The sequence below is a fragment of the Hyla sarda genome, chromosome 2, assembly GCF_029499605.1.
Source record: "Hyla sarda isolate aHylSar1 chromosome 2, aHylSar1.hap1, whole genome shotgun sequence".
In the NCBI taxonomy this organism is placed as follows: domain Eukaryota; kingdom Metazoa; phylum Chordata; class Amphibia; order Anura; family Hylidae; genus Hyla; species Hyla sarda.
Genome location: NC_079190.1, coordinates 476,625,594 through 476,636,740, shown reverse-complemented (window position 1 = coordinate 476,636,740; position 11,147 = coordinate 476,625,594). Strand labels below are relative to the sequence as shown.

At 50.4% G+C, this 11,147-nt stretch overlaps 1 protein-coding gene across 1 annotated transcript; it reads right to left on the bottom strand.

The window, feature by feature from the left end:
- Positions 1-2,825: 2,825 nt before the first annotated feature.
- On the bottom strand, positions 2,826-9,964 carry ATP1A1 (ATPase Na+/K+ transporting subunit alpha 1; the record flags this gene model as incomplete). The annotated part of the gene is given in 21 exon segments (XM_056559459.1): positions 2,826-3,133; positions 3,231-3,322; positions 3,405-3,506; positions 3,863-3,993; positions 4,085-4,230; positions 4,310-4,433; positions 4,510-4,664; positions 4,750-4,918; positions 5,128-5,415; positions 5,501-5,676; positions 5,760-5,952; positions 7,373-7,507; positions 7,590-7,699; positions 8,119-8,317; positions 8,404-8,672; positions 8,767-8,884; positions 8,984-9,118; positions 9,195-9,308; positions 9,388-9,591; positions 9,674-9,733; positions 9,854-9,964. Coding segments are annotated over 21 exon segments (3,060 nt in total), but the record flags the coding sequence as incomplete, so codon positions are not given.
- Positions 9,965-11,147: the final 1,183 nt, after the last annotated feature.

Below are 11,147 nucleotides of genomic sequence, written 5' to 3'. Positions count from 1 at the left end.
TACACTAACATACACTGTATACTACGGTTTTAGATCCGGTCCAAAACCGCATACGGTTCAAAACTGAGCCGACCGGAGTCACCATTTGACTCCGGTCAGATCATTAAAGTAAATGGAGTCACTGGCTGATCCGGCCGGGGTACAGGGGAGCGTCCGGTTTGCCCCTCCCCTGCTGGATCCGGCACCCGTATGTACACAACATGGTGTGAATGCACCCTTATTCTGCACCTATAGTCTACTCATGATCTTGTCTGATGTCCCCTGATGAACCCACTACCTTTGGGGAGAAACACGTCAGGATGAGGATTTGATGAAAATTGTACAAAATAGGGGGTTACTAAGCAATTCTTTGCTTTGTAGCTCAGTTTAAATTTCCCAGCAAAGCTTTATACCAAAATTATATAGCAAAAAAAGGAGTTTGTTTTATTAATACTATTGACATCCAGGAGGAGAGAAATAGAGCTTGACCTAGATCTACTTACAGCTGATGGTTTGTTGCAGTGCATCAGTGTAGCCACTGCCTGAAGCACAGATCTCTCCTGCTAAAACGGACAAAGATTTGTTATAATGCACCAGCCTAATTATTCCCGACTTGCACTCAGCGTGGAAGGTTTGTTATAATTTGCCAGTATATTTCTGGGTTTAACATTTGTCCATCATGGAAGGTTTGTTACAATGTATCAACATTATCATTCCTCCGAGCTGCACATTGCTACATTGTAACATTTTTTATAAGGGGGAGGGGGGGGGGGGGGGTCTCTCACCACCATCCTTAAGGACGCAGGGTTTTTCCTTTTTTTGCATTTTCATTTTTCCTCCTTACCTTTAAAAAAAAAAAATCACCACCCTTTGAATTTTGCACCTAAAAGTCCATATGATTGCTTATTTTTTGCGCCACCAATTCTACTTTGCAGTGACATTAGTCAATTTACCCAAAAATCTACAGTGAAACGGAAAAAAAAAAAAATCATTGTGTGATGAAATTGAAGAAAAAATGCAATATTTTAACTTTTGGGGGCTTCTGTTTCTACACAGTAAATTTTTCAGTAAAAATGACACCTTATCCTGTAGTTCCATACGATTAAAATGACCCCCAACTTATATAGCTTTGATTTTGTCGCACTTCTGGAAAAAAAAAAAAAAAAATCATAACTACATGTGGGAAACGAATACGTTTAAAATTGTCATCTTCTGACCCCTATAACTTATTTTTCCGCATATGAGGGTTCATTTTTTTTTGCATCGAGTTCTGAAGTTTTTAGCGGTACCATTTTTGTATTGATCGGACTTTTTGATTGCTTTTTATTCATTTTTTCATGAAATAAAAAGCGACCAAATATATGTTATTTTGGACTTTGGAATTTTTGGACTGTGCGGTTTAATTAATGATATATTTTTTATAGTTCGGACATTTACGCACCCGGCGATATCACATATGTCTATTTATTTTTATTTACATGGTGTTTTTTTATGGGAAAAGGGGGGTGATTTGAACTGAAAAAGGGTTAAATCACATTTATTATTATAATTAATTTTTTTACCCTTTTTTGCCGTGTGCTCCCACAGGGGGCTATAACATTGCATACACTGATTGCCAGCACTGTTCACTGCACAGCCATAGCTTTGCTCTGCATCTCAGGCTTGGACCAATCAAATCGCCGAACGGAGACGCCGGAGGAAGGTAAGAGGACCTCCGCTCGTGTGCCAGCTGATCGGGACAACGCATTTTCACTGCGGTGGCCCCGATCAGCCGGGAAGGTTTTACTTTAGTTTTAGATGCGGTGTTCAACTTTGAACGCCACATCTAAAGGGTTAATAGCTGCTGCGCACTATTAACCCCCGGGTCCCGGCTTCAGATACATGCCGGGACCGACCCGATATGACGCGGGAGCCGGCCAAGGACGTAAATATATGTCCTTTGTCGTTAAGGGGTTAAAGTCCTCCACACCCCTGGGGGGCATCAAACAGTCTCTTACCCCAAGTTTAGATCAGTGTTCCCCAATGTGTCTCCAGCTGTTGCAAAACTACAACACCCAGCATGCCCGGACAGCCAAAGGCTGTCCGGGCATGCTGGGAGTTGTAGTTTTGCAACAGCTGGAGGCACCCTGGTTGGGAAAACGCTGATGCAGAGGCTTCAGATATGTGCACAGACACCTGTCCAGGCATGCTGGGAGTTGTAGTTTTGCAACAGCTGGAGGCGCCCTGGTTGGGAAAACGCTGATGCAGAGGCTTCAGATCTGTGCAGACACCTGTCCAGGCATGCTGGGAGTTGTAGTTTTGCAACAGCTGGAGGCACCCTGGTTGGGAAAATGCTGATGCAGAGGCTTCAGATATGTCCACAAACACCTGTCCAGGAATGCTGGGAGTTGTAGTTTTGCAACAGCTGGAGGCACCCTGGTTGGGTGCCTTGGGTAGAGGTTTCAGATCTATGCAGACACACAAGCACCCCCCCACGCGAGTGACCAGCGTCAGGGCACATTGTGGCCCCCACAGGCATCATAAGACACTGAACAGAACCGCCATTGTCTGGCACATCCTCCAGGCTCATATAATATGCGGCTACATCCACCGGAGCGGCACGTGCCAACACTCACACTATGGAGCCCACAGCAGGGGCCCCGGATACCCAACCCACGGATACGGTCATAAGACGCTATATATTACAGCCAGAGCTGCACTCACAATTCTGCTGGAAGATGCAAATGTTGCACCATGACGCGCCATATCCTACATCAGGTTGTGACGTGCGTGCATGAAGTCGCAAGATCAGAAGGGTCCCGCTGCCGCACCGCGACCAATCAAAAACAAGGAGACAACACAGGCCGGACCTCTGAACCCCACCTTTATTTGTAAAAATGCAGATATATATTTATATATAAAACATCTCTGTGGACGTGCTCCCTTACAAAAACTAAACCAGAGAAGGCACAATGAGAACTCTGAACAGGACGCACACAGGCGGCTCTGCGCCCCTCGCCAAAATGCATCTTCTTTTTTTCACAGGAAACAGGCCAGACAGGTGCACGCAGGGAACGAGGGGGGTGTTGTGCAGGCAGGCGGAGGGGGAGGGGAGGACGTGTGAAATGTCAGGACAAACTGTGCGCTTAATAATAGGTTTCCTTCTCCACCCAGCCTGGAAAGAGACAAAAAACAGACAACGATCAGACGACAGCATGACACACTGTCACGACACCGCGCGGAGAGCGCAGCAGATAACACCGGAGACTCACCGCCAGGGCTGCGTCTGATTATCAGTTTACGGACTTCATCGTATATGAAGATGAGCAGCGAGTACGGGAAGGCACAGAACCACCATGTTGGCCTGAAACAAAAGCAGGAGGCGATTAGACGCTGCACAGAGGTTCAGGGCGAAAGCCGTGCGCACAGAAACGGGAGACACTTACTTGAGCGGGTACATGCGTAGCGCCACGTCCATGCCTGGACAGTATGACAGGAAGGCTGCCAGTGCAGTCTCCTCAAATAGCCCGAAAATCAGGATCTTGTTCCTGTGGAGAGAAGTCATGTTACATCCCCCGCACCGGCTCAGCAGAAGCCCAAAAACCCCTTCACAAACGCACCGTTCCGACTCCGTAGAAGCTGTCACCCGCCCCTGCCCCGACTCAGCAGAAGCCCACAAACCCCCTCCCCTCCTCTGACTGTCCAGACTCCGTAGAAGCCATGTCTTCCCCCCCCCCCCCCCAACCACACACTGACTCAGCAGAAGCCCAAAAAACCCCTCACCCACCGACTGTCCCGGCTCAGCAGAAGCCCACAAACCCCCTCACCCACAGACCGGCTCAGCAGAAGCTGTACCCCCCCCCCCACACACACACACACACTGACCATCCCGGCCCGCACTCACTTCATGCCTTGCTGGAACACCGAGTTCCTCCTGGTCTTACAGATTATCAAGTCGGCCCACTGCACCACGACAATGCTGACGAAGAATGAGGTGTGACAGGTGAACTCCACGATCTTCCTCTGCTCGTATGTCTGTCAGGAGGATAGGGAAAAGGATGAGGATCCTGCAATATGGCAGCAAGCATTTGGCCACCCCTGACCCACACCCATGAGGGGCACTCACCCACTGCTGCCCATAGCTGTCCTCCACATCGTTTACCCAGCGATCATCCCAGTTCACTCTGATGCCGAGCAGAGTCCATGGCAGGAAGCCATTCTCCGCCAGGATGACGAAATAGGTGAAGAAGCCACCCAGGGCCTGGATCATACCTGAGGAGGAGACGAGGGTGGGTCATAAGAAGCCAAGAACCAAGTCATGTGACCAGGACCCAAACCACACAGTACTCACCGATCTGCCCGTACGCCATACTGATGAGACGCTCGTTCACCAGCTTGTCTGTTTTGGGGTTTCTGGGCTGACGTTTCATGATGTCGCTTTCTGCTTGTTCATAGGCCAGGGAAATGGCGGGGACCTGAGAGAAGGAACATGGTCAGTGCACCGCACCCAGGTATTCATCAGCACCCTATGGGGGAGCTCCGGCTACTTACCATGTCAGTTCCCAGATCAATGCACAGGATGGTGACGGTGCCCAGGGGCAGAGGGATGTTGGCGATGATGAAGATGAGGAAAGGAGTGATCTCAGGGATGTTACTGGTCAGGGTGTAGGCAATAGATTTCTTCAGGTTATCGAAAATCAGACGTCCTGTGTGATAAGAAGTGAGGAGTCAGGGGGGAGGGGGTCATAGCTGATATACTGCAGACAATGGCCGCCAGAGACGGGCACTCACCTTCCTCTACGCCAGTCACAATGGAGGCAAAGTTATCATCCAGAAGAATCATGTCTGCAGCCTGTTTGGAGACATCAGAACCTGCGATACCCATAGCGATACCAATGTCGGCCTTCTTCAGAGCCGGGGAGTCGTTTACACCATCACCAGTCACAGCCACAATGGCTCCCTACAAGACAGGAGAAGGTCAGTGCCCGCCATCACACCCAGAAATGTATATGATCAGAAGGAGAGCTAAGTGCCCGCCATCTTAAGTCTAGTGCGGTATGAGCGGAAGGAGAGCATCAGGGCCTGCCGTCACACACCCAGGGCGGTATGAGAATTAGTGTCTACCATCACACCCCTTCATAGTATGGGTGGGAGTAGAACGCTACGTACCTGTCTCTGACAGCCTTCCACAATGATGAGCTTCTGCTGAGGGGAGGTTCTGGCGAAGACGATCTCTGTGTGGTGTCGGAGGATGTCATCGATCTGGTCACCGGTCATGTCCTTCAGGTCAGAGCCGTGGATTACACAGGCTTTGGCGTCCCTGGGGTTCACCTGATTCACTGGGATGTTCAGTCTGGCTGCAATGTCTTCCACGGTCTCATTGCCCTCAGAGATGATACCCACGCCCTTAGCAATGGCCTTGGCTGTAATAGGGTGGTCACCAGTGACCATGATAACCTGCCAGAGAGCAGAAGAGAAGTTAGACCCACACAAAGGCCTTTGTATTTCTATATCAGCGTCCGCACAAGACAACGTCCCGCACCTTGATTCCAGCACTTCGGCATTTACCAACAGCATCGGGCACAGCGGCACGGGGAGGGTCAATCATGGAGATGAGGCCCACGAAACACAGGCCCTCGGTTGGGAAATTCACGTCTTCTGTGTCAAAGTTAAAGCCCTCAGGGAATTGGTCATCATTGAGAGCTAAGTGGCAAAAACCTGCAGAAAGAAGAATGAGTGAGATGAGAGGGATGCCAGGCAGTAACATGGCGGACGAGGCTTCATGATGAGCAGGGCCTCACCCAGGACTCTCTCCCCCAGTCCTCCCAGCTCCAGGTAAGCATTCTGGAAGGCGTCTTTCAGCTCCTCGTCCAGCGCCTGCTCTTTTCCCTGCAGCAGGATGGTGGTGCAGCGGTCCAGGATCCTCTCGGGGGCGCCCTTCATCACCAGCAGGTAGCGGGATTCAGAGGGGTTGGCATTCTTGTGTATGGACAGCTAGAGAAGGAGGGAGACACGTCAGGATCTGTCCTCTACAACACTGAACACACTAATCTCTACTGGCCAGGATAAGCCTCAAGGAATGTCCCAACTCAGAACAAGCTAAATCCACAGCAAGCGGCTTATTACAGAGAGCAGAGGAGAAAGTGGGCTAATGGGATTAGGGCCCCCTACCAGGAGTGTAAGACTGACCGCAGAGGGGCCACACTACCACCCGCACAGCCTCACACCCTGGATGCAGCCCCACGTATTGTATACAGAGAACTGAACTGTCAGGTCTCCAGTGTAATACACACTACATGGTATATAGGTATACAGTCCTATAAGTCCCCAAGTAATGTATACAGAGGTTAGTCCTACAGGATTCTGTGTAATGTTTAATAGGTTCCCATATAATGTATACTGAGTATAGTCCTATAGGATCCCTTGTAATGTATACCAAGTATAGCCCTATAGGATCCCTTGAAGTGTATACAGAGTATAGTCCTATAGGGATCCTTGTAATGTATACCGAGTATAGTCCTATAGGATCCTTGTAATGTATACAGAGTATAGTCCTATAGGGTCCTTGTAATGTATACAGAGTATAGTCCTATAGGATCCCTTGTAATGTATAGAGAATAGTCCTATAGGGTCACATGTCATGTATACCGAGTATAGTCCTATAGGATCCCTTGTAATGTATAGAGTATAGCCCTATAGGATCCCTTGTAATGTATACAGAGTATAGCCCTATAGGGTCCCATGTAATGTATACCGAGTATAGTCCTATAGGATCCTTGTAATGTATACCGAGTATAGTCCTATAGGATCCTTGTAATGTATACAGAGTATAGTCCTATAGGATCCTTGTAATGTATACCGAGTATAGTCCTATAGGATCCTTGTAATGTATACAGAGTATAGTCCTATAGGATCCCTTGTAATGTATACAGAGTATAGTCCTATAGGGTCCCATGTAATGTATACCGAGTATAGTCCTATAGGGTCCCATGTAATGTATACCGAGTATAGCCCTATAGGATCCTTGTAATGTATACCGAGTATAGCCCTATAGGATCCTTGTAATGTATACCGAGGCCTGGCTCACGTGCAGCTAAGTGATTTGTAGCCTATGGTCGGTCAGCGGATCAAATGGATGGTGACAGTCAGGACTCCGCACGGTACATGGGGGTGGCAGTGCATGAGCTCAGCCGTGCGGCACGTTGCAGCCTCGGCTCCTACTTAAGATTACAGGTTTATTTTAAGCAGACTTGACAGACGCCGGCTGACACCTCCCGCCCTCCCCTGCCGTTATCTGGCCATGTGGAGAGGAATCAGACGGCAGCATTCATCTGCTCTGAGGCCTACAGCAGAGCCGCGTCCCCCGACACAGAAGGCCGGCCTCTAAGCTGTATACAGCAATACGGCAGCTCACCTGGTATTTGTTGGTGGAGTTGAAGGGGATCTCGGCCACCTTTGAGTTCTTCTCTCTCATGTCCCTCACAGATCCGCAGCAGAGCTCAATACACTTCAGCAGAGCAGATTCAGAGGCGTCTCCAGCAACATCCCTCTACACAACATCAGAAGAACGTGAGCGGCCCATACATCACAGAACACCCCAAAAGAACAGACCCAGAACCTGAGATACTCACCTTCAGGATAGGCGTGTTCTCCTGACCTGCCTGAAACACTGCACGGTTACACAGGCCAGCAATGCGAGCCAAGGCAGTCCATGAGGGGGAGCTCTTGTCAAAGGAGGCACCTGTGGGGAGACAAGAGGGGCTAAGAACCCTGGAACCTGCAACACCAAAACAGTGTTCCCAAGAACCTTAAGACTGCAACATCTAACAGTGTTCCCGAGAACCTTAAGACTGCAACACCTAACAGTGTCCCCGAGAACCCAAAGACTGCAACACCTAACAGTGTCCCCAAGAACTCAATGTCCTGCAACACCTAAGTGTCCCCGAGAACCCAAAGTCCTGCAACACCTAACAGTGTCCCCGAGAACCCAAAGTCCTGCAACACCTAACAGTGTCCCCAAGAACCCAAAGTCCTGCAACACATAACAGTGTCCCCAAGAACCCAAAGTCCTGCAACACCTAACAGTGTCCCAAGGGACCCCTGGGCCTTGCCTGATCTGTTACACCCTGTCCCATCCATCACCCTGAGAAATGATCGTACCACTCTGGTTCTCTGTGGTGTCTGCTTCATGAATCTGGTTGTCAAACCACATGTGCGCCACAGTCATACGGTTCTGAGTGAGGGTCCCGGTCTTATCAGAGCAGATGGTAGAGGTAGATCCAAGGGTTTCCACAGCTTCCAGGTTCTTCACCAGGCAGTTTTTACGAGCCATCCTCTTGGCGGTAAGTGTAAGGCACACCTATGGAACATGAGGCACAATCACTATAGGAGAACAGCTGAGAGGTGCTCGCACTACTACCCCCAGCCATGGCACAGGATACTCACAGTGACAGTAGCCAGGAGACCTTCAGGCACGTTGGCGACAATGATACCAATGAGGAAGATGACAGCCTCAAGCCAAGTGTACTGCAAAATGAGTGACAGGATGAAGAAGGAGACGCCCAGAAATACGGCCACACCAGTAATGATATGGATGAAGTGCTCGATTTCAACAGCAATTGGGGTACGGCCGCCCTCCAGACCAGAAGCCAGGGTTGCGATACGTCCCATGACAGTGCGGTCACCGGTGTTGATGACGACACCACGGGCGGTTCCTGTTTAGAAAAAAAAAATAAAAAAAAAAATAAGTCACCACGGGGCACGTTAATTCCAAACTGCACCAACTTATCTCCCAGCAACACCACGCACCTTCCACGCAGTTAGTGGAGAAGAAGGCGATGTTCCGGGTCTCCAGGGGGTTCTCATTTGTGAAGTCGGGGGATCTGGTCTGTGGTTCTGACTCACCGGTCAGGGAAGAGTTGTCCACCTGTTGGGATTGGAGAGAGTGAGAAGCTGCTAACAATAGCGGGGGCTACGTAAGCCTGAGGCTCCATGGTTATCATGATACGGGGGCGGCTCTCCTCACCTTACAGCCATGGGCAGAGACGATACGGAGATCAGCCGGGATCCGGTCACCACCTTTCACCTCTACGAGGTCTCCCTGGACCACATCTTCTGCGTTGATGCACATCTTCTCACCACTACGGATGACCAAGGCTTGCTGAGAGAGAAGATGGACAAGTCAGGACAAAAACCTATACAATATATACCAGCACAGTGTGGCGAGGGGAACGCACCTGGGGCACCATGTTCTTGAAGGACTCCATGATTTTCGAACTCTTTGCCTCTTGGTAGTAAGAGAAGCAGCCGGTGATAATGACGACAGCAGACAGGACAACACCGAGGTAGAGCTGCGGAGAAGAGGAGAAAATGGGTCACAGAGCACACAACACTGAAGGGGGGACCTGAAGGTGGCGGTGTGCTCCTCACATTATCGTTCTGTGGATCCTCCTCTGTCGCAGCCTGAATACCATACGCCAGGAAACAGAGAATGGCCCCAATCCACAGCAGCATAGAGAAACCCCCAAACAGCTGGCGGCAGAACTTCACCCATTCTGGAGTGGTGGGAGGAGGTGTCAGGGCATTCGGACCATCTCTTGCCAGGATTTCAGCTGCTCGGGCTGTTGTAAGGCCCTGCAACAGGAAAATATAATGATACTACTGCACATAGGGCGACCGGTCCATAGGCCTCGCCCCGTTTCAGCTGCCATCTTACCCGGGTCAGATCGGTTCCATACTTGCGGTGCAGCTCATCTAAGGTTATCTTATGGTCATCCTGTAAAGAGCAGAAGAGTGATCAGGTTTATAAGCTGCAGTCCTATGTAAGTTCACCTGTGACAGGAGGTGCAGCTAACTCACTGGCCCCCACTATAAAGCCCCTCGGCCCCACACTTACCATACTGACTTCCTTCTTGAGCTCATCCATATCCCGCTCCTTCGCCCCTTTGCTCTTCTTTTTGCCGCCATGTTCAGAAGTGGCTGCGGGCTCATACTTATCACGTCCGGCCTGAGGATAAGAAAATACGAGACGTCAGGGTCTGGCAGGGGCTTCACATCATAGATTATACAAGGAAGGCGCCAACATCTAGGATTACAGCCGGCGGGCCACCGGCCCCAGATATACCCTGTCGCCTCGCCTGGTGCTGCCCATTAACAAGGTGACAAGTGACTGCACAGTGCCAGCCAGAAGCCACATTATACTGCATCACAGCCGCTGCCAGCTCCACCGCACCAGTTTCTATAGCAACTACCTGGCAATCGCTCAGGACCCTCTACTATGTGCGGAATGTGCTTACACTTTTTAAGTCAGCAAGCACAGGGTTAATGCCGCTCACCCGACCCCCCAGTCAAGTGCTGCAGGAACAATGTGCCATAGATAAAGGGCTTCTCTGGGAGAGAAGAGGGTGCGCAACTGATCTGGGAGGGGGCAGGAAAGAGGGGGTGCAGCTGATCTGGGAGGGGGCAGGAAGGAGGGGGCGTAGCTGATCTGGGGGGAAACGGGGGCTGCAGAGCTTATACAGTCAGCAGAGCAGCTTCTGCCATGTGGATGTGAGTCACACACCATGTGAGCACTGACAGGGTTAATCTACTCCCCCCCCCCCCCTGCAGTCACAGGACAGGGAGGGCAGTTCCGTAATCTGCAGCCACCGTTTCCATGACTGTTCCCACCAGGGCCGCGCTGCCGACACCGGAGACTCCCGGAAGAGACAACAGATGACAGTAATGAGGGCTGTAACCCTTACATGTCTGCTGGGGCCACAATACATGTCAGCGGGGATACCCTGAGACCTGTAACCACCTGACTACTGCCGCTGAGGCCCATCATACATCTGCGTGGTCACCCTCCCATACAATGGCCCATGGATGATGTGGATCCCCTGTACGTACAGTGATAATGGGCAATCCCTGCCCTGTAAATACTCCCAGCCATTGGCTAAAGGCCTGTAAAACAGTCAGCTTCTCAGGATTCTGCCTCCGGGTACAAAACTAACCCTGGGGGCAACATGAAGAACCCCAATAAGTAACAGAATTGTAAGCTCAGGGATGAAGTCAGTGATACAATGTATAGTGATGGCAGCATGTGTGGGCTACAGAGACCCCTACTACAGAAGGTTATAAGATATGGTCAACACTACAAGGCCACCAGTGCCCCCAACAATAGGACACCCTGAGGGCCACCAGTGCCCCCC